The 24,488-nt window shown below is 40.5% G+C and overlaps 1 protein-coding gene across 1 annotated transcript in view; it reads left to right on the top strand.

The window, feature by feature from the left end:
• Positions 1-24,488, top strand: part of ranbp10 (RAN binding protein 10) — a 49,545-nt gene that overhangs the window by 22,519 nt on the left and 2,538 nt on the right. Inside the window, exons 3-14 of the mRNA XM_028584687.1 lie at positions 4,436-4,488; positions 10,028-10,195; positions 11,150-11,172; positions 12,243-12,427; positions 14,600-14,712; positions 16,081-16,189; positions 16,558-16,706; positions 18,578-18,794; positions 20,255-20,394; positions 20,632-20,780; positions 23,162-23,273; positions 23,492-23,633. Coding sequence (XP_028440488.1) covers positions 4,436-4,488; positions 10,028-10,195; positions 11,150-11,172; positions 12,243-12,427; positions 14,600-14,712; positions 16,081-16,189; positions 16,558-16,706; positions 18,578-18,794; positions 20,255-20,394; positions 20,632-20,780; positions 23,162-23,273; positions 23,492-23,622 — 1,549 coding nt within the window. The 3' untranslated portion in view covers positions 23,623-23,633. The remainder of the gene's footprint in view (positions 1-4,435; positions 4,489-10,027; positions 10,196-11,149; positions 11,173-12,242; positions 12,428-14,599; positions 14,713-16,080; positions 16,190-16,557; positions 16,707-18,577; positions 18,795-20,254; positions 20,395-20,631; positions 20,781-23,161; positions 23,274-23,491; positions 23,634-24,488) is intronic.

Below are 24,488 nucleotides of genomic sequence, written 5' to 3' on the forward strand. Positions count from 1 at the left end.
GTCTCCCCCATGATTACACCAATCCAGTTTGCTCCAAGATAGCAGCCAAAATAGGTGACATCATGCACTTTTCCCTGAAGTAACTAAATGAATAACTGATTTCCATCAGAATTTTATAGTAAGCCACATTACTGGCCCTTAGCTAAAGCATCTGCTGGGGTTGTTGTGGTTGTTGATTAGTACCAGCAACTCTTTTCTCTCAATTACTTTGCCAGATGCCTAGATTCCTGGCTTTCAAAGCTCAAACCTTTTTGACCTGTCCTCTGCATCGGAAACTCTCCTCCATCCTCCCCAATAAAGGTCTCAGGTTGCATAATATACTGTTTAGTTACACTCCCCAGTTCCAGTTGAGCAGCTCTGAGCGAACAGAACAGTGGTGTAAAAGACGTGAAGAGTGTATCTATGTGTAACTACTACGTTGGAAATAGGAAAGCCTTCCGAATCAACTTATGGCGTTTTTCCATTACATGGTATCTGCTTGACTCGCCTCATTTCTCTCTTGACGCACTGTGTGTCCGTTTTCCATTGCAGATTTTAGTACCGCCTCAGCGTGGCTGTTTATCATAGCGGCGCCGCAGTAAACTGCCGTGACCTAACGTGACACACACACAACGTCGAAGGTGTGTTGTTGTTGACACAGCCAGAAGACAAATTTTGTTTCAAATGAAGCTGGAGGCGGCAAAAAACCCCACAGCTGGCTATATTTAAAAATGGTGGGTCTGTCGCTTTCACGTCACCTTTTGGTATCACCTCAGCTCGCTTGGAACCTCGACTGAGGTGGCACTAAAAAAAGTACCTGTTGGCAGGTACCGGGTACTTTTTTTCGTAATGGAAAACCAAAAAAGGCTAGTAAAGGCGAGTCGAGCAGGTACCATGTAATGGAAAAGCGTCATTAGCTGCTTGATTCGAAACCCCAGATGGCAGCAGTGTGATCGTATGGAGTGATTTTCTGGTTCACTGGATTAGAAACAGGACTTAAACTAGCCAGGGAAAACCCTGACAAACTTCTGACAAATTTGAGATTTGCTCTGCAAGTCAGTCTGGCCATGAGCCCATTCAAGCCCATTTCCAATTTTTCCAAATCGAGGCACCAATCACAACCGTTGAGGCGGGCTTTACACCAGTCACAACCGTTGAGGCGGGCTTTACATGATGACGATAGCGCAGTGACGGCGAGCAGCAACCCGTTGACGCCACTGTCGCTGCTACGTCACCCGGATCGTTGGTCTGATTGGTTGAAGGACTATCCAATGCGCCCAGAGGCATTTGACTGGCGTCCGTTGGTGACGCCCCTTTGGAAATGAGCTGCGAATGAACCTTGCCCAGACCCACTTTCAGTTACAACTGAGAAGGGTCTGGTTGTCAACCAGGCTAGGACTTAACAACATCTTGAATTCATATTTGAGTTGCAACATGAAATAATGACATATACCATATGATGCACTTCACAAAAAAAGTGGACATTTCTTTCTTCATGTCTTTTTGTTTCATTAACATTACAGTGCAGATAGAAGTGGTATGTCAGAAAATACTGCATGAGTAATGCAATGACATGCCACTACAAAACAATCACTCAATGTCTATTTCCAAGTTAGGAACTTGGGTATAAAATTAAAGCAAAGTAAACCCAAATATGATATTGACTACTGAACTCAAAAAACACAATGTCAATACTATGGCCTCCGTTCTCAGGCTTCAGTCCCTCAAAAGTGTGGAGAAAAGTCTAACTAAATGTGAAATCTCCTCACTTTTTGTCCAAGGAAATATAATTATACTGTAACTGTTGTGCATTTAATAGTTTTCAAGAACAGGATAAAACCACTTCTAAGCTTCAAGGTGCTTCGCTTATCAGTGGTTTACTGACATTATCAACAAGCTTGACAATTAGTGCTTATTAGTGCCATTAGTGATTTAAGATGAATGTCCCTTTTATAACAGTAAAGTTACTGAATCCTAGTTGCCCACAAGTAGTTAGTTTTCATTATACTTCTGGCTGTAAATTTTAAGTTACCTGCCATTTCTTATTATACTTTGCAGCCCAATAAAATATATTGGAATATTTTTGGCTTCAATTTAATGTTTAAATGTAGCCATGGCATACCATTTTTTTATATATTACTTTGAGATGTCTTTATTCTGACTAACATTGGTCTTGCCACAGGGACAGATTGGCATGTAAATTACATCAGTAGAATTGCAATGAATAAAGAGCCTATGGAAAAAAAAAAAAAAAACTACTTCCTGTAAGTGGGTGAGACAAAAATCTTGCAGTTGCTGTTGTTAGGACATTGTCTTTAAGTGAAAGCCAGGTTGATGACTCACAAATCTCCAATGAATGTCCCAGTGCCTCCTATCCTTTTTAGAATATCTCTGGGTGCTGCACTCATTTGAGTAATTTCATCACTTTGGTAGTCTATATCGACGGCGTTTCATTTACGGGACAGACCACTTTTTTGTGTTCTGTGGAGATAGGTCTCGCTTAGTAAACACTAATATCCTTCACTGGTCTCCGTCCAGAGCAACAGGATCTGTTGGTCCATTCTTATATACAGTCTATGCCCATATCCCGTACCTGAAACTGGTTGCAAGTGTGGCACATACTAGTATATTTTGGGCTGACACTTATTTTTACACAGTATGTATTATTTCACTTTTAATGCCAGACCCCATTTAATGTATTTCTTATACAGTACAGAGTACAAACACACAAGCAGCTGTCACATGTTTCCATAGCAACTCCTCACATTCTGAGTGGAGATCGTGTGATTTCCCAAATAGAATAAATACCGCACAATTAACCTCTTAATCTCGTTATAACTAATAAAAGATATCTGCTGTAATTTTTCCGTGGATAGATTTAGCTACTAAATATGTCCATGAACTTCAAGCACCAGAGACAATTTCCGGTTCCTGCTTAGTCAGCCAATCAACTTAAGCTAACGTTAGCTTTGTAGAGATCGTGGAATTTCCCAAACTAAATAACTAAAGCACACATAAACACAAAACTGCTTTGCTAGCTCAATCGTGTTGCAACTAATGTTTCTGCATTAAAAAATATTTTTTTCCATTGACCGATTTAGCTCCTGTATGTCCGCAAACTACACATGTAGCAGCTATTTTTAACATAGTGCCCTGTCAGCGACACAGCTGATGGGATCCAAACATTTCCAGTTAACTCCAGAGTGTTGTAACAAATATATTGTTTAATCCGAAGAATAACTTTATAAATATGTTAGTTTTTGTGTTCCAATGTTGTTCCTGATTTATTTTCATGAATACAAATGTTTCAAAACCAGTTTTTCGATTCAACTCCGTTATGTTGACATGGAAATGGAAGAGTAATATTTTTAGTGATGAGCCTGTGGTGTGCTCAAATGGCTCTGTGTGTGCTATCATGCTAATTTGAGCACGTTCTAAATGTTACCTGGTCTGATCTGCTTGTTGTATAATAACAATATTCCCAATTAATAATAATCATTAAAAAAAAGAACATAGTATACATATTTTGAATTGTATGTCTTCCCCTGAATCTCTATTTGCTGGATGGTAGCATTACAGTGCAAACCAAACTCATCGCTGTTCCAATAGAACTCGATTGACTAGATGAGTCTGCTGGGTTTGTAATACGTTCATTAACCAAACAGAAGCTTTAACCCGCCCCCTGATCTTTGATGACTGAAGTTGACAGATTTATTTTTATCGTGCAGCAAGTTACGCAAACTATAAAAGTATAAATATATACAATTTTAGACATTTAATTATACATCTATGTATGTATGTATGTATTTAGTTATATACCTTTAGACCCTCCATAGAAAACTCCTTGTCTTGCTTTATTATGCCAGACAGAATAATGAAATCGTCCCTAGATGAACAGTTGCTGAAGTGACAATGACTTCTTGTCCCACCCTTAGTTCAATTATTACTTCCAGTTGATTGATGTGACACCAGTGTCTTTTTCCTCCCTTTTACATCCTAGAAGTAATTGAGGAAAAATCAGGAAACTTGTGAATAAGGCCATTTATTCGGCCTAGACAAGAAATAATTTATTGCTGGGATGATATCAATATTCGCAAAGTGTGCTGAGACTATGCCACACCCATACACCTGACAATGTTGATGACTCGTTCAATTTTTTTGCTGTGCTTTCGTAAGTTTGCATACATGAAAAGGATACAGGCCAAGTGCTTATCCTTGTGTTACGTACAAATTATGTCACTGCTTACCCCTAAGCTTCGCTCGCTGTCACTTTTTAAGTTCCATTGGAGGCTCACACTCATCAAAGTATGATCTGAATATTTTTTTCAACGTTAACCTGAGAAAACGCCTAAACATTGCTACTCTGGGGTGATTACAGATATGGTGAAATGTGGTTGCATGCTATAATGGGTAAAATCTACTACAGTTTGAATTCTTCTTCTCTTGTTGTGTGCAGGTACATGGGCATCGGCCTGTCTGCCCAGGGAGTCAACATGAACAGATTACCTGGTGAGTAAGGTGTGAATGTTGTCACCATGACATAAACAGTATGGAGTTGGATGATGGACAGATTTGTTAGGATAGGTCGATGCTGAAAATAAGGATACAATGGATACAAGGATAAGGATAATAACGATACAGGTTACAATGGGCGGGTGGATGTCCGAATGAATGAATAAAAAGCATGGTAGAACAACAGGACGGAGACTGTGTTTGGAGCAATCAACGACATGGGGCCAAATAAGGATTCCCAAGGTTTCTCAACATGAACAGAGTGTATGGCGAGTACATAATGACGCCATTGTCTATAACATTGGCTCGCTGGGCCAACGCCAGAATCACAAACATTTAACTGTCTGATTGAACCATTGCTTTGTTTAGTTTTGGTTATACGTAGGAAAGTCTGGCAAGCTCTGGAGTGGCTGGCCAAAACCTTGACCCTGAATGTTTGTAATTACTTATTGGCCCAACTTCTGAGCCCCTCGGACCCCATTGGTTCAGATTACAATCAAGCATCGACAGTGCTGTATGGTTGGTTTACTTTTAAAATTTACATAACTAAATAGATCAACAATAATCAACAATTAGAAGGGTTGATTAGTAGCACTTGGGGGAGTGTGGATGGAAAATATTTATCCACGTGTCGAGGTAAATATAGATGAAAGGATAAGTGAGGAAACGAGTGAAAGAAGCAACATTTATGAGATTTGGAGATGAAAGTGGGAGGAGAGGAGGACGTGTGTCATTTTTAGAGTAATATGATGTGGCATGTGGATTGAGTCCGAACAGTCTGACAGCTGCAGAAAGAACATGTCAGGACATGTCACTCAACAGTGGTATGGATCAGTGACAGATGATGTTGACTTGGGCTTGCAGTCTGACCTTAGTCTAATCTGACTTAAATAAGCACTGCTTCTCACTTTGTAATGGTAGACTGCTCAAACAGTATTTTCCATTAAAAAAAATAATTTTGTGCCTGAGCCTTAGCCAACACCAAACTATATGGATTTATTACACGGCTTGGTTGAACGCCAAATTGAGATAACCCAGACCATGATCGCGGAGTCCACTGCCAGGGTCTAGGGAACTGTGTCCCAATCAGAAGTTTCTGCCTGATAAAAGGTAGTTTTTCCTCGCCACTGTCACCCCCAAATGCTTGCTCTTGGGGTGACTATCTGTAAAGTTTCCCGAGATAACTCCTGTTGTGATTTGACACTATAAATAAAATTGAATTGAACAAAGGTGCTACTATAAAGATTTTAAAGAAAACAAGACTGCCAACGATCATCCAAGCCTTTGTCTACTTACACATTTATTTTGTGCTAGGCACTGACTGTAAGTTATTTGCCAATAAAATGGCAATGCAGACTGTCACATGATTGTGTCATTTACATTGTTGTGAGTTGAAAATGGATTTGGAAAAAGTATTTTTTCACTGTGAATATGTCTTTTTTTTTTCTTCTTTTTTTCAATCTCTTTCACGTGCAACCCCCTGTCCACCATGTCCCTATACACTCAGCAACAACACCCCCCCTACACATACAATGACATCTGTGAATGGTTCAGCGATCTCTGATGACAAGGGAGGAAGTCTAGTAGCCATATAGCAGCCTAGAGCCTGAGTAAAGCCCCTTGCCTCTCCCAACCAATCAGACCACTCCTCTGCTCTGACCAACCACATTCTGGCTGGAGCCATTTGACCTGCTTATTGACTAGTCAAGATCTGTCCGGTGGCCGAGGTTTGTGGAATGCTGTGGACACCAGGGCAGCCAGTTCAGCAGACTCTAGAAACACACACACACACACACAAAGATCATTCATTCTCCTTTCTTCTTGATTCACGTGTCAAATGTCACACAACGTTGTGTGGATGAGTGATTTTTCCAAACCTGCTCACACATATTATATTATATAAATATTTATGGTTGCTAGGTTTCCACTACAGATGGTCTGTAGCCGTGGTAGACAGATTACTGTTGATTGCCTTAACTCTAACTGACTCATTGTGTTTGTGTGCCAGTGTTTGTGTGTGTGTTTGTCCTGAACTCTGTGGATTTATCTGTGTGTCCTGGACTGACTGATTGCGTCTCTAAATGTGTACTTGTTTGCATCCGTGCCCACTCGCCTGTGTGTGTTTGTGCACTTTTATGTCCATCTGCATGCTCTGTATGTGTTGATGCATTATTTGTACCCCCCCTCAAACTTCACCAATAGACCATACCTAAAATAGAAGTTATTCAAACTACGTAAAGTGCTGTAACACGAACAGTCTATAGTGTGACAGAACGATAAAATCCGAGCGGCAGTTGCTGATTGTATTTAGCCGCTACAGAGCTCCGGGACGCCGGCTACCAGCGGCAATTGTTTAGACGCCAATAGGTGACTGTGAGCCAGGTACAGGCACTGCCAGATGACGGTCCTTTCAGGGGCCATGGTAGTTGAGGGAAGCCAGAAAAAGTGAGTGTCAAAACGACTCCTTAAAGTTAGGAAAAAGAAAAAACACTCCCGAGAAACGAACAAGCCTCTCTTGGGTGAAAGTCTTTTGTTTTAACCGCGGAGTGAACTCCGCTCTCCGGCTTAAAAGCGCTGTGTTTTATGTTGACACCACGGTGTGCTATTTCATGTTGAGTCACTTTCCATTGAATATTGAAGTTCATAAATAAGTGTTTTGGCATGCCTGGCCGAGTTGCACTATATCCATGGTATTGAAAGGGGGATTTAATTCTTGCATGTTTTGTTTTGTTGTGCATGAACTGCTTTTTTCACAAATCGCACCCTGTGTATATACAGTATGTGTGTGTGTGTCCCTTAATAGTAAAACGTTCTTCACTGCTGACCTCTGTGTCTGATCCTGCTGTGGAGGCCTGCCCATTTCATTAGCATGTTGGAGCAGTGAGCCTGGCTTTAGAGGCAATATCCCTGTCAGCAGATTAATCTAATACCTTACACACACACACACACACACACACACACACACACACACACACACACACACACACAGAAGTATATACGGATATGCACAAAAGAATGCATGAAGAGACGACACAGTATGCGCTCAAGTGAAAAGATACACACCAATGCACATAACATAGACACAAAAACAAATTCACACATTTGGCTTATACAGGCTCACGGATACACTCATACAAGTACGCATCTAATATCTCGGCTCACACACGACCTACTTTTACTAACCCCGCTTTGCTTTTTGGCAAGGACAGACAAGCTGTGATTGAAGAGAGACACTGGCGGAGCAGCAGTGAGCTGAAGCTGAACGCTGTCGGGTTCCGGTCCCTTTCAGCTCGGTCAGTTCAGGAAGAGGAATCCCAGCAAAACTTGACTAGTGTAAAACTTAAGGCATGACAAGCCTGTCATCCAAATAACTAATAACACATGTAGTTATTTCCTCTCGCTGTAGGGGAGTCCTGCCCTGTTGTCAACTCCTTGCTGTACTGAAATCGCAATGATATGATCTTTCTAGACCCAGTCTGTATGTTTTACCAGACATTAGACAGCAGGTTTAGATTCACTGGACCAGTGTGACAAGTGACAGATGTATCTTGTTTTCTCTGTTAGATTACAGTCAAAGAAAGACAAAGTCATTTCTGCTCTGCTCTAAAATGCCATTTCTGAGATTGTATTTTAGCTTTGGGGGGCATACAGGAATCGGTGTCAGGAATACTGACCCTGTAGAGATTGCTTACCAGCCGTTTTAAGAGAGTGGTGTGAAAGACACACACACACACACACACACGTGCGTGCCATAAAGGCTATTTGAGGTCAGACTACGCGTTGGCTATTCTGCATGTTCATATTGTAGTTAGTAGCACGGAGAACATAGTTATGAGAGCCTTGGAAACCACAACCTTAGTTTCAAAAACTGAAGGGTCATGCAAATTTTTTATGTAATGCTGTAGTGGGTTTGAAGTTTCCTATTGTGACATTTTAAGGAAACCTATATCTTATACTTGAAATATGTAGCAACACTTTATTTTATGGGTCTGTAATGTCCTAATCCTTTCTAGTTTCCTAGAATGAACTATGTAATGTAATGTAATTATTGGTAACCAAGTCAATATTTCTGCATTATTCATGTATAATTGGAACCTTTATTCTCCATATACATGTTGAATTGTATGCTTAATTGTATCGTAGTAATTGCTTTCTTGCTGAGAGTTGGATGAGAATACATACCACTCGCATGCCTGTATGATAAATATAAAGCTAGAGACAGCTAGCCGCTTTTAAGTAAAAAGTAAAAAATCTGACTACCAGCACCTCTAAGGCTCACTAGTGAACATGTATCTTATTCGTTAAAGATATTTCTTGGACGGACCGATTTAATTTACTTTTTTTTTTGTGACTTTGAGCATTTTCTCCTTGTGAAATACTTCAACCTCTTTAGGCATGTAAAAAAATCTGTCAAATGAAACAATACCTGAAAGAAAACCTACTCTCATGTCCACACTGAGGCCATAACCTTTGATGAGGGGGGGGGGGTCACAGACACATTCTGGTTCCTTTTAGTATGGGATTAGCCTAGAAGCCAAAAAGCTTTGTGAACCACTGCTTTTAGGTTACACTAGCACCTGGTGTTAACTAACTGGAATTCAAACAATAGGCATTTTTTCACAGACAAAATTGTGTCTCAGGTGTCTTACAGGTGTAAAAAAATAAATGAATGCTAGCTGAATTCCATTTAGCTGCTTCAGAGTCCTGCTATTGATCATTCTGTCTCAGGGCCATTGTTAATGTTATTAGTTAGACCTGTGCTTTTCCTACAAGGACAAGTCAAATCATTTGCTGTAAAGAGAGAACTATTGAACACTGTCTTTTTTTCTTTTGTACTAAATTACATCTATCTCCAGAAAACCTCCTTGGAAATTATAGGGAAATTACTTACTAAAAAAAATAAAATAAAGTGTTACCAAATACGTATACTGAGCGGAATACTAAATAATGGAGTTTTTTTTTACTCTACAGCTGCAGTAAGCTAACAGTCTGGTTGAATAAATAACACACGCATCAGTATGAGCAGGAACAAGAAATTAGGGAGTTTAATGAGCAAGACATGACATCCTCTTCTCCCTTCCTCTGTATTCTCTGTTCAGCCTCCTGAGCTGCTGTTCCTGTTGGCAGTGACTCACCAGTTTCTTTACATAGACAAGATCCTCCTGCTGGTCATACACAGCACTGCACATTGTGTGTGTGTGTGTGTGTGTGTGTGTGTCGCCCTGCAGGCAGTGTTAGTCAGATGGGAAAATCTGAGCAGCAGAAGTCAATGAGTAACTGTCTACCCTCCTTCAGCAGCAACTACCGTTAAGAGTGGCTTCGAGCAAGTCACTTCACCTCAGATGCTCCTGTGGATTCACAAACTGTTTATGCTGAGCGGCACGATGTGTGCAGTGTTAGACTGAATAGGAACTAGCAGACTAAAACTGCTGTAAAACAACATGCATACTGATCAACCTTTTCCAGTGTTAGTCATTTTTCAAAATGGGTCAAGTATAAAATCATAAAACTAATCCTCGTCTCTGTCCTATTTTAGGATGGGACAAGCACTCATACGGTTACCATGGAGATGACGGCCACTCATTCTGCTCCTCCGGGACCGGCCAACCATACGGCCCAACGTTCACCACGGGGGACGTGATCGGATGTTGCGTTAACCTCATCAACAACACTTGCTTTTACACCAAAAATGGCATCAGTTTAGGTTGGCGAACATGTTGTGTATTGTATATTTAGGGGAATTGACTTTCATTGTGTAGGGCGGGGTTTCGTTCAAAAATGTCCGGTACCGATACCAGTACCCTGACTTTGATACCGGTTCCTAAACTATACTTTTTTTACGATACCAATTTTATAAAAATCTATTTTAAAGCTGTCTTTGAATTCTAAGTAATGACGACAATTCTGTCGGGGCATCCACATGACACAAGTCTTCTGTGATCGCACTTCCCACCCACCCCTCCTCCACACAGTTTGTATGTAGTCAAGGAGGACACGGAGGATTTAAAAAAACATGATGAACTCTTCAGAAGAGGTAATTATCTTTACTCGAGTTTCTGTGCGCGAAAGCCACAGGACAACACAAATTTCCAAACACAGCCATGCTGAGAAACACAGAGAGAGTTGTGTGGAGCTGATAGTCTGAATTAGCTTTATAGCAACTGATTTGGCAATGGCTTGAATGTAACGGACGTTCATTAATATCAACAAAATACGCACAAAAGCTTTAACAAAAATAAATTACATTACACATTAAGGCAGATTTTTTTTATTTTTTTTAGCTCCTACTATGTGAGCCCTGTCTCTGTGTGTAGTTTTTCCTGCGTGTCTCTACGACGTGTAACATTAGACAGCCAATCATCAGTATTATTAGATCTTGGTAGAAGCATACTGCATGCTTATTGGCTCTCTGACGCCGATGAGATTTACTCCTTCGGTATTGAAATTTGGTATTGAATGACGAGGCATTTTACGACACTCGATACTATAGAGGCTATTTGGTCAGTGCCTAAAAAGTAGGCCTATTGAATTCGGTACCCAGCCCTGTAATTGTATCACATACTAATGGATAGTTTGTTTTTCATGCCTCTTTGCTTAATTTATCGCTTGAAATCATCATGTATACTTAATTTTAACTATTTGTCCTTTTATCCCTTAGGTGTAGCCTTCACAGACCTCCCTGTAAGTGTCATTATTTGTGCATCACATAATCATTTTCATAATATATTATCTAAACTCTTTTCCTGTTAAATGTTTTTATTGCTGCACTTTCATTGACATACCTGATTTCAGTTATCTCCATCACTGCCTCCGTTTTGATTCTGTAGCAGCTTGGCAGCAATGAACATTTGATAATTTGTCCTTGTTTGTTTTCAGAGAAAATGTTTCAGGGAAATACTCAGTATTATATAGTATGATTAGCATACTATTCCTGTAACTGTAGTGACTGACACACTGTATAATAATATATAGCTAGATCTTGACCGTGCAGGTCCATAACTAATTGCAGCTTATGTTGGCAGTTGGGTTGGAAACTAACCTTTTTTTGTCCAGTGGCCGCAGAAACTGGAACGTTCCCGTGGAGAAAAAAACCCCCCAAAAAACTGTTTTACCGGCCAAATACCTTTTGAGAATAGAACAGGAACTGAAAATCCCAGTTAGTTGCTGACCACAATTGCTGCAAGAGCAGATGGAGTAACCAACCACTGTCAAAGCTAAAAGGCATTCACCCGGGTGTTGGTGTTAATTTCATACCCTGTTGGTGGTTTTTGCATATACTATATAATATAATGATAGCCTAGTAAAGACAGCCTTCGTTGTTAGCCAGCCTGTTTAACCAATAACAGCGTTCCATTACAGGAACGTAACAAGCCGTGACCTGAGGCTTTTCATAATCAATGCTTTTTAAGAACTTTTGAGGCTTTGGCATGAAGTTATTTTCATTTCCAGTATATTTTACAAACCAGGATGTTTTTCTAAAATATATTTAATTTAAAAGGCAACAGTGGACCGACTGCGCTGTTCAGTGTCCCAGTTTGGTAAGCTGTAGGTAGACAAAAAGGCTTGCTGCCACCAAAAACTAATAACTATCACGCAGCTTATAGCTGTCCCAATATTGTGCAACTTGATACTTAATTGGTCTCATTCACAACTACAAATGTTTATGCCTTTTGAGTATTTTGAAAGAAATGTTTAAAACAATGCACAAACTGACAGATTTTCTTTTTTTCTTCTTCTTTAATATCTTCCAGCCCAACCTGTACCCCACAGTGGGGCTTCAAACTCCGGGTGAGATCGTAGACGCTAACTTTGGCCAGCAGCCGTTTGTCTTTGACATCGAGGATTACATGAGCGAATGGCGGGCCAAGATCCATGGCATGATCGCTCGCTTCCCCATAGGAGAGAGGCTGGGGGAGTGGCAGTCTGTCCTGCAGAAGTAAGATTCAGTACCCACATCTCCATGAACACACACACACACACACACACACACACACTCAGGTCTCACAATGGCCATTTCAATGTCGCCCCCACTCTGTTATAAGATGGACTAGAGCGTGGAGTGAGATCTGTCACTATGAGAACACACCGTATTGAGTGAAGCTACAGTAATTTCTTACACTGAATACTCTATTCTGATTGGTCTATCACAGCATTTTATGGTCTGTATAGAATAATCTGCTTCCATGGCCTAGCTAATTGCTGCCTCTCTGCACTGCACAGTACCCGGGTCAGGCAGTATATTGCAGGTACAAACAAAACAATTTAAATAATAAGCAGCAAAAGCTGACCATGTTGCATCAGACAAGGGTACCTTTTACACAAAAGATTTCAAAAACATTACACTATTTACACTGTATGTCCAAAGCCAGATATATCTTATTCCTTTGTGCCATAGAGCTCCATTGTTGTCAAACAACGTAAGAAGAACAGTAAGAAGACATCACTAAACTTATTGTGCATTAATATAGAATATCAGCATACCTATCCTTTTAGAAATGTAACTTTAATTTTGGCTGGACTGCAGCGACCAGCCCTAGTACCTCTGTCCCTCTGTCACTCTCTGTCAGTCTGTCCCCATATCACTCTGTCACTATGTCCCTCTGTCCTTCTGTCTCTCTGTCCTTCTGTCTCTCTGTCTCTCTGTCCCTCTGTCACTGTTACTATGTCCCTCTGTCACTCTGTCACTCTGTCACTCTGTCTGTGTGTGTGTGTGTGTGTGTGTGTGTGTGTGTGTGTGTGTGTGTGTGTGTGTGTGTGTGTGTGTGTGTGTGTGTGTGTGTGTGTGTGTGTGTGTGTGTGTGTGTGTGTGTGTGTGTGTGTGTGTGTGTGTGTGTGTGTGTGTGTGGATATTTCATCATGTCAAATTTAAACTCCAGGAGAACAGCAGGGAGAGGGGCAGGTTGATAAGCAGGGGATGCATATTTAATCATTTATCAGAATCCCATCATTTATATCATCTATAATATGTCTTTTATATTGTTAATAATAGATATAGATATCCGTGGGTTTTCATGCAAGATTCGCTCGTGGCTCGCAGAAAAAAATAGACCAGATGCCGAAGCAGTCGCTCCTGATCGGCTCCAGCACAATTGCTTAACATGGGCGCTGGTGTGCGGTAAAAGATAAACTACTGAAATAACAAAAAAGCCTACACACGTTATGAAGAAAGGACAAATCTTCTCTAAAAACAGAACCATCTGAAAGTTGCGCAATTAAACGATGCAAGTGGAACTTAAGTTTTCACTTTCAGTTTCCAGCGAAAATATATCCGTGCACCGAAAAGAGCACAGAGTGAAGTTCAGTTTGGCTGTGAATAAGTTCTGCAGCTCATCAAGACCCACAATAAGTTCATAATTGCCATGGGCTGAAACCTATGTCTGGTCTGTTAAACAAAGTAACATTCATTACACATCAACACTTTGGATGAGTAATCCAGAACAATAACTTGTTGAAAATAGCATAATTACATTGAAAAGCAGTTCTCAATGATTTGTCTCAAACGTAACTTTACCATGTCATGTGATGTGCTACTTCAGTAAACAACAAACCCATATTACTGGGACCACTACAGATGAACATTTAATATCTATAGTCACGATATGGACACCACCACTGACTAGAGCTGGGCGATTTTTTTCCCTTAAAAAATCTGCGATGTTTTTATAAAAAATTCGATTTTCGATTCGATTTTTACCCCCTTCCATTTAAAACAGAATAACTGCGAACTGTAAATATATTTTAAAAATATATATTTATTGTATTTAATTAAAGTGCATCAAAATAAACAAAATTGCACAGGCAAACCCTTTCTCTAACTGAAAAGTCACTGTGCAGTGTGCAACAAAGATTGTTAAACATCCAAATTATTTATACTGTATTTGAACTGAAAAAAATCTAAAAAATCAATATTTTTTTTTTTTTGAAAATATGAATCGATTTGACCTACCAACTTGATTTTTTAATCAAATAGATTTTTTTCCCAGCCCTACCGCTGACTATCCCTTTTAACAATTTGGCCACGATTAAGCACGTTGACCGTAAACTATGGACCGTGGTCCAGCCATATGCTAGGTTTTAAACTTAGTCTTGTTTCATGTTTTGTCTCCAGTATGGTGTCCAGCTACTTAGTGCATCATGGGTACTGTGCCACCGCAACAGCCTTCGCCAGAGCCACAGAGACCATAATACAAGAGGAGCAGACATCTATAAAGAATAGACAGAGTGAGTGAACAGAGCAACCACGCACACATTATTTCACATTTTCATTTGACTTGTTGCAAATATAACATACAGTGTTAAGTCATTTAACCGCACCAAAGAATGTTCTGGGCTTGGTGTTGTTGCTGTTTTTCTCCTAACTATGTAAGGTGTAATCTTTACTAAGTTAAGTAAGTCTTAACCCCCCCTCCACCAGGTCTAAGCCACTGGAAATAATGTTTTTTAATGTATTTTAAAGCTTTAGTGCATAATTTTTTGATATTAATGAAGGTCCGTTACATTCAAGCCATTGCCAAATGAGTTGCTACAAAGCTAATTAAGACCATCAGCTCCACACAACTCTCTCTGTATTTCTCAGTATAACTATGTTCAGAAGATTGTGTCGTCCGGTGACTTTCCTGCGCAGAAGCTCGAGTGATGATAATTCATGTGTCCTCCTTAGCTACTCGCAACTGCGTGGGGGGGGGGGCTGTATCATGTGAACACGGCGACAGTTTAGTTTTCGTTAGAATTCCTCATGCAGAAACTACACACTATAGCTTTCAGATGTTTTTAAAACGGTTGGAAACTTAGACGTAGTCATATTTTCAAATCTTTATGTAGGGTTCTTTGGAGTCTGTCTTATAGCTTTTTTTAAATTGTCATTGTTGCGATTCCATCCATGATTCCTACTATCACAGAAACTATTGGGCTCTACATTAATGCTGCCATCAGAAGAAAAGAAAAAAAGACACTTGCCACCAGGCTAAACAACTTTTCTGGGGGGAAACCCTGGAATACTTCCTGTACTCACTAGGTTTTACAAGCAAACTTTTCTTATCATCGAATAATACATTTCCGCTATTGATATCGGATATTACATATGGACTAGGGGTGCACCGATCCGATATTAAGATCGGATATCGGTCCCGATATTGACAAAATAGCTGGATCTGGGATCGTAAAAATTAACCGATCCACGAGCTGATCCAGTTTTGTTAGTTTTTTTCCCCACGTGTGTTGCATGCTGGAAGAGTTGAGTGTACCAATAAATAAGAATTCAATACATTACGTCTGTTATTTTGTCTTAGTTAGGAAAGTAATGTTTAGTTAGGATAGTCTGGTTCCTTTAGTCTCTTCCACATGGTCGAAGGGAGGTACAGTTTAAGGTGGAAGGTGTACAGTGTATTATTAATTCAACAACGGTATTGGGTATCGACAGATATACAAAGCCCAGGCATCGGTATCTGTATCTGTATCGGGACTGAAAAAGTCGGATCGGTGCATCCCTAATATGGACTAAATGTTTTTAAGTATCCCATCATTTGGAAACAAACAACATCCAGAATCAGATAGCAATAGCACCCTGTTTCTTTTTCTTTTGTCTAATAGGAATACAGAAGCTGGTGCTTGCGGGACGGGTGGGCGAAGCCATAGATGCTACTCAGCATCTTTATCCCGGCCTGTTAGAACACAATCCCAACCTACTATTCATGTTGAAGTAAGTCAGATTGTTTTAAAGATTAAGATCGAATGCAGGACAAAATAAGCTTGTGTGTGTGTGTGTGTGTGTGTGTGTGTGTGTGTGTGTGTGTGTGTGTGTGTGTGTGTGTGTGTGTGTGTGTGTGTGTGTGTGTGTGTGTGTGTGTGTGTGTGTGTGTGTGTGTGTGTGTGTGTGTGTGTGTGTGTGTGTGTGTGTGTGTGTGTGTGTGTGTGTTCGTGCGCGCGTATGTGTATGTTTGTGTCCAGCAATGATTGTTTACCGTCACTAATGCTGCTGTGGATGTTACATTTGCTTTGACGAGAAACCAGTGGTTCCTTTTGCTTAAAAGCGTAGTTTGCCAGTAACACCAGTAAGTTGCTTTATAGGTGTCGTCAGTTCGTGGAGATGGTGAACGGTACAGACAGCGAGGTTCGCTGCTTGACTATTCGCTCCCCCAAGTCCCAGGACAGTTACCCTGGCTCACCCAGCCTCAGCCCCCGCCACGGAGCCAGCAACACACACCTGCACACCGGAGGTACACTTTATTAATTATTTATTTAGAGTTAGCTAATGAGCTCATTTTCATCTGCTGTCCCTGGGCAGGCTATTACAAATGGCCTAATATGATGGATGGATGGATGGATGGATGGATGGATGGATGGATGGATGGATGGATGGATGGATGGATGGATGGATGGATGGATGGATGGATGGATGGATGGATGGATGGATGGATGGATGGATGGATGGATGGATGGATGGATGGATGGATGGATGGATGGATGGATGGATGGATGGATGATCCCAAACTGGGAAATTACTGTGTTACAGCAGCAATTTACAAGGACATACTCACTCACACACATACAGAAACTACAAGAAATATACTAGAAACAATAAATAAGAAAAAAAAGAAGATACAATACCTGCTAAAAAAAATACACTTAGCTCATAAGTTTATGAACCCATGCTAAAGTTGACTAAAAGAGGAATACAAAAATCATCTTTTGTAAATGGATCTTAATGCCTTAATTAAAAAAAAATAGGAAAAATCCCACCTTTAAGGACACTTCTTCTTCTTTGTGAATGAGTAATGTATCGTAAATAAATAAATGTTCTCCCTTAAAATACAGGGGGCATGAGTACTGTATACACACCCCTATGTTAAATTCCCATAGAGGCAGGCAGATTTCTATTTTTAAAGACCAGTTATTTCATGAATCCAGGATACTATGCATCCTGATAAAGTTCCCTTGGCCTTTGGAATTAAAATAGCCCCACATCATCACATTTCCCGTGCAACATCAAAGCTCTAAGAGAAGGTGCTCCACTGTTGGACCAGTGTGGAATGGAGAGGGTGGTCAGGGTCATCCATGTTACTACATTACTACAGTACAACACTGTATGATACAATACAATACAATAAAGTACATTACAAATGTAGCAGTTATATGTAAAAACAATGAACTTGAGTTCTTGAGTTTCACAGTGGCTTAAAGATGTTTTGTTTTTCTCAAAGCTTGACAAAATGAAGTACACAATGAGAGGAGACTGTGACAAACTTTTTCTTTAACGTATGGCAGCCTTTTCTATCATATTTCGCACACTTGCAGGTCTTACCAGACTAAGTTCTGTTATATTTTGCTGTATGTATGCATGCATATGATTCCAACTAAGACAGGGTGGGGTAGGGGTGGTTGGGTTGTGTGCTTTTATTTAGTTCTCTTTGCCTTCTGTGTATAATTTGTAGTGGTTGGCTCTGACTAAGAAGACTGTTTGCCCAAACTTGTTGTGCCTGTATTGTACAACACTGTCCCCCCGAGGGTGGTTGCCCTTGTTGCCCTGCTGCTGCTATCCTTCTGCATTATGAACTGACTCAGTGTGGGTGATGCAAGCCCATGTAAAACTTTAAACATGAGGCAAGCATCTGCAAAATGTTAAAAACTATCAATATTAGATAAATTGTACTTTTGTAATTTGTGGCTTTGGTGGAAGCAATTGCCCTTTCGGTCAGGGTTTTTTTTAGGGTCTGTTTGTAAAGAACCTCAATTGGTTTCAGTTTAGTTGTCAGTCTTACTTGTGACTAGCTATTAAAACAGTATGTTACTGTATGTGGGAGAAGATCATATGTAGAAGGTTGGCTGCCTCTGTTGTTGTTAGATAAGGTCTTATATGCCTAAAGTTCGCAAGGTTGAATTGGATGGTACTGGCCACCTTTTTTAACATGCTTTTTAAACGAAGAATGATTCCAAGGCATTTAAAGTCAGACCCCATCTTGAACTTTTCATGCTCATCTCCTCTAAACGTCTATCTAGCAACAACCTGACAAAGATGGAAATGTGATTTTCCCCGTCACTGTAGGAAATGAGATATGTGTCTGTGTTTTACTGTCACCCCTCCGCACAGAAGCAGACAGCCCAACCTGCAGTAACGGAGTGACTCCCCCCAACAAGTCAAAGAGCCACAGTGGCACAGGCAGCAGCAGCATCAAATACCCCAGCGTGTCCTCCTCTGCCTCCTCTTCCACCTCCTCCTCCCCTTCCTCCGTCAACTACTCCGAGTCCAACTCCTCCGACTCCACGAAGAGCCAGCCACACAGCGCCAATAGCACCCAGGAAACCAGGTAATCCGTGCAAAAACAACAGATGTGTCCTTTTATCAAAAAAAGGGCTGGTTTATTGCTAAGGCCATATGGTTACATTTAAATGATTTATTTAAAGTGGCAATATGTAACTTTTTGAAAAGTTTGTGTTGATTCTAGCGCCCCGCTTTGGACAAAAGCAGTAGTTTTTTTTTACTACACTTGCTGTCGTAAAAGGTCTGTTCTTTACGGTGATGTATTACCAAGTTAGCGTTGCTTGAACAGAAAATTATTCGTTTACAATAAGATAATACGTTGCATTTTAAGTGTTGCATACGGTAACTCAGCCTACTTTGGATGTATTGTGAGCTAAACCGGGTAACGTTTTATCACTGTCACTGTCACAAGCCAAAGCATTACGAGTTTGTTGTAGCAACCAACAACATAATATCTTTCGATTTTATATAGCGCATTTCACGAAACCCAAGGACACATTACACAGGTACAGGGGGACAAGGGAAAATAAAATAGTAGGCCAACACAAAGACGGACTGAAGGGAATAAAAGTCCGCGCTAAATAGAAGGGGGGCGTAATTTAATGTCTGCTACTGACGTAGCCTAGAACCACATCGCGCAATCTAAAGTTATTTCATGAATGAAATAGACATATAACATACCTGAGGGCCAATTCGGGGTCGGTTTTGAGTCATTTACAATCCCCGTAATTGTCTCCGTCTGTTGAAAGCCTGACTGAGTGTGATTTGGGTTTTCGTCCTTTTAGTTGTTCTTCAGTTATTTCCTTTTTTTCTGTGATGGTCCTGCCCCAGATTTAGCAGATAACTTCAAAAATAAAAGTAAAATACAATTAGGCCTATATAAAGAAATCTCCTGCTACCTTTTACCTGCATACCCACTAACACAGGCTTTTCCGGTGTTGCACTGAAATCTGTGACCCATCAGAATGTGTTCTTTAGCGTCGTCTTCCTTCGCGGGGAAAATCAGACCCGGGCAGAGGCGTTAATAAAAACTAAAAAATATAGCGTTCTTTTCACTGTTAGTCTCGTATGCTGTTGCAGGTCATCTATAATCATCAGATGGAAAATTACAGAAACATTTAAAAGTTACATATAGTCCTTTTTAAAATGAAATAACAATAACTCATAACAACAACTTTTTTTTCCCCACTCATTTGCTGTTAAACAACAAAAAGAAGAAACACTAGATGGCGGAAGGGTATTTTATGGTGTACATGTAACAACCTCTTCATGACAGGAAGCAACAGGGTAGCAACTTGGAAGGACAGTTCTGTTTCTTTTCCAGTCTCCTTCAGCATAAAATATTAACATGTTCATATTATTTTTTCATCCTTTGAGTTGAGTTTAACGTGTGTGTGTGTGTGTGTGTGTGTGTGTGTGTGTGTGTGTGTGTGTGTGTGTGTGTGTGTGTGTGTGTGTGTGTGTGTGTGTGTGTGTGTGTGTGTGTGTGTGTGTGTGTGTGTTTAGTGACAGTGAGATGGAGATTGAAGCAGAGCACTATACCAATGGGGTTGTTGAGGGCTCCTCAGCGCGGATCATGAATGGCACATACAAACACGAAGAGATCCTTCAGCCAGACGACAACAGCATTGGCAATGGGGTCGCAGGTACACACACACACACACACACACACACACACACTCTAAACTCTGCATGCTCCGGTTAGTAGCATATAAGCATTTCTTGCTTTTGTTTCACCTTTTCTTTCCTTTATGATTCATTTTTTTGTGCTTTTTTTGTATAGCTCGCTTTTCCCTTTCCTAATATTTCCCTATATTTTACATTTAACTTCCAGCAAGATGTTTCTATCTGTCTACCATTAACTGTGTGTTTGTTGCCAGCAGATGAGGGCTGTAGTAATGGTAGACAGCTCTGTGGGGGCAACCAGGCAGCCACAGAGAGGATGATCCATTTTGGACGGGAGCTGCAGGCGCTAAATGAACAGCTGGGCCGCGAGTATGGCAAAAATGCCACACACAAGAAGATGTTACAGGTACACGCGCACATCTGCAGGTGCACACACTTTTTTGTTTCAACAAAAAGCTGTGCCATAACCGATTTTATAGTGATGCCAAAACTGGTCTGAAGAGATTTCTTCTGTGTTCTGTGGCGCACCGGAGAAAGCCGAAATTGCTCTGTACTCTATGTCCTCTGATTCATAAGCAGCCGCTCTAAGAACAATAGATAGAGTCTGTGGAAAAACACTATAAACTGCATGGGAATGATAAAGCTTCTGCCAACGGGGCTTGTCTGTTTGTTAAGCACAGACCTTTTTCTAATATAAGAATTTTGTAGTAATTGCATTATAGCAAAACCTCCATCACAACAAAATTGGCCTTAGAAATTAGCTTTGAATGACATGCTTTTTTTTCTGGTTTTCTTCTTCTGTTGCATTACGTAATGTTTAACCACTAGGGGTCAGAAAGATTACAAACCGAGAGACAGAAACGAAGCCCTGGCATACGGTACTTTGAGTTAATTAAGTTGTTACCCACTTAGACACCCAGCAGACACAGAGCAACATTATCACGCCATTGGAGTCATGCTTTTGGCCACTTGAATAAAGTTAGAAGAATATCTGTGACGTATGACTATGCTCACCGGCCTTTCAATAACAACAGTCCTCTGCCATGTGCTGGGCCAAAAGCATCCAGTTTAGGTTTGATATGTTAGATGACACATGTGGGATTCAAACATACGGTCTGTGCACAGTGAGAGAACTAAAACACAGAGCTGAAAGAGGCTAAATTCTGTCAACAACTGCTAAATTGAGTGTTAAACCGGGAACACACCGCCAGCGAAGCATCGCAAAGCGCAGATTCGTACGCGATCGTGCAACTGGCTGTTTATACCAGCCGCGTATTTCTCCACGCTGGTCACAAAGCCATTCTTCTCATCTCCACTCTACAACTCTCTCTCTCTATCCGCAAAGTATCCCTTTAATACTCAAAGAGTTCAACACTACGAGCAACAGACGTCCAGAGTCCAGAATTGAACGGCAGTCTTTCTGTCTTTTCTCGTCAACTGACGTAAATAGTCTTGTAAGTTCGATAATGTCTCAATAACTTGTATTTAGCAACAAGTAAACACTAATAACTCCCCTGTAATCATCTCAGGATGGGTTCCGAGTTGCCTGGGTGAGACTGAAGTTATACTGTAGTTTGTGTCATCATAATGTTAGTCTATGTCCAAGACGTTCCACATCCTGGATTGCTCCGTTGCCGCAGGAAATTCTGCCAGATGCATGTCTTTTCGCCGATGTCCGTTACCTTCCGCTTTCTTTGTGTCGGAATTTTAATTTTGCACAATAAAATCAAGATAACAATGACACAAAGAAGTTGAATAATAAAAAATAAATTATTATATACATAGATTGCGCAGGTGAGATTAAGAAAACCCCTAGGGGCTTATAGACGGAGTCTCACCCAATGAAGAGAGGAATTATATAGATAATGTACAATTTCAAGTGTCCTTAACAAAAAACAACAAATTGAACACCAGTAAGCACCGAATAAAATAAAATTAAAATGAAAAAGCATAAGGTTGGCTACATAAACATCGAAGGCATAAAATGAATTTGAATAATTTAGATAAAATGAAGATATGTGGACTGATGTGTGTATGTGTAAGTAGAAAATGACAGACAGCAAGGCCAAACAAAATGTGATATGAATAGTTCAGATCAAAGCTAGCTAGACTATCTGTCCAATCTGAGTTTTCTCTCGCACGACTAAAACTACTTTTGAACATACACGTTCTAACAAAACAAGTTCCTTCCCGAGGCTATTTTGCAGCGGCTCCGTCTGGCGCTTAGCACCGCCCAAGACGATTGTGATTGGTTTAAAGAAATGCCAATAAACCAGAGCACGTTTTTCTTTCATCCCGGAATGCTGTGTGGACTCGCCAGACCCTCCTCCGCAGCGCTGTGGAGGAAGGTCTGGCAAAGACAGACTGAGGAGTGTTAATTCACAGTAACTTCATACATTATTTTTATAATTACATTGATATGCACCCAAATTAACAGTAGGCCTACCTATTCTCACAGAAATATGAAGCTATTCGTTTTATTTTTTTCCAATGCGAAAATATATACTGTATATATATATATATATATATATATATATATATATATATATATATATATATATATATATATATATATATATATATATATATATATATATATTATGTGTACTGTATTGAAATGACATTTATTTAGGAAGCACTGAGGACAATCTTGTCATTCATCGACCATTTGCCCTCAGAAATGTATGGATACATGTAGGAAAAGTAGACTTAGTGCCAAATGACACATTATAAGCCCAACCTAGGAAGCTGCAGAATGTATTCATATTTTTTTGTTTGTCTGCGTAGGATGCATTCAGCCTGCTAGCGTACTCGGACCCGTGGAACTGCCCCGTGGGCCAGCAGTTAGACCCTACACAGAGAGAATCCCTTTGCTCCGCACTCAACAGCGCCATACTGGGTAAAGAGCAAACACAGACACATACTTGTGTTACACTGGTACATATGTATTCAAACTATTACTGCAATATATTTTTTTTTACTGTAACATCATGACAATATAATGTGGCAAAAAGAAAACATAGATATTTGAGTCTTTCATACCCAGCACACACAATTGGATCCATTGTGACTCATGTGTTCCACCCCTGGCTTCTTGTGTTTTTTTTTCTGCCCCAGAGTCCCAAAATCTGCCTAAGCAGCCTCCACTGATGTTAGCGCTCGGCCAGGCCACCGAGTGTGTTCAGCTCATGGCCCGAGTCCGGTCTGGTTCCTGCTCCTTCGCCAGAGTAGACAACTTTTTGCACTAGCCCAGGTCCAGGTGAGTAAGTTTAAGTAGTATAACAGCTGGAACACACCGCACGCATAAGCGTATAAGTATAGCAGCTATTTTTATTTTGCCGCCCATGTTATCAAATCTGTCTGCGCGCTGCAGCGATCGTTTCTGCGTCTCCTCTATTTCTTGCCCGAAACGCGAGCGTAGGTGTCATGCCGGGAAGGTAATCCATACAAGAAGACCACAGTGCAGCCAGATATTTTACCAAAATAAAACACATTTCAAAATAAAACAACCAGGTTTCTGGTGATTTTGGCTGTCTTGACTTCTCACAGCGAGACACGGGATCAGGCACAGAGAGAGAGAGAGAGAGAGAGAGAGAGAGAGAGAGAGAGAGAGAGAGAGAGAGAGAGAGAGAGAGAGAGAGAGAGAGAGAGAGAGAGAGAGAGAGAGAGAGAGAGAGAGAGAGAGAGAGAGAGAGAGAGAGAGAGAGAGAGAGAGAGAGAGAACGACAGACGGACAGTATCTACGCTACGCGACACTTACCCATGCGGTGTGTTCCAGCTGTAAGACATGAATACCAAGGCCGGACAATTCTTGTTTCAAACTCAAATCTTTTATTTGACAGTTAATCACAGCTCTAAATTAGTGCTCATTAATTCCATTGTATTTCAGCCTAGATCTGATTCAAAGTTATGGCCGTTCTGACTATGGGTCATGCTAACTTTGCATGATTCAGCAAGGTGGACACCTTTTTTAAAACAACATATTTCATGGCAATCATGGCACATACTTTTTAGGACTTTCCAGTTAGACCTCATTTTACACAAATCATTTCAAACACTCAACTGTCCAACTGAAAGTAAACTCAGAAGTTAGCTCCCTGGATTAGCAATTGTA

The sequence above is a fragment of the Perca flavescens genome, chromosome 8 (genome assembly GCF_004354835.1).
Source record: "Perca flavescens isolate YP-PL-M2 chromosome 8, PFLA_1.0, whole genome shotgun sequence".
In the NCBI taxonomy this organism is placed as follows: Eukaryota; Metazoa; Chordata; class Actinopteri; order Perciformes; family Percidae; genus Perca; species Perca flavescens.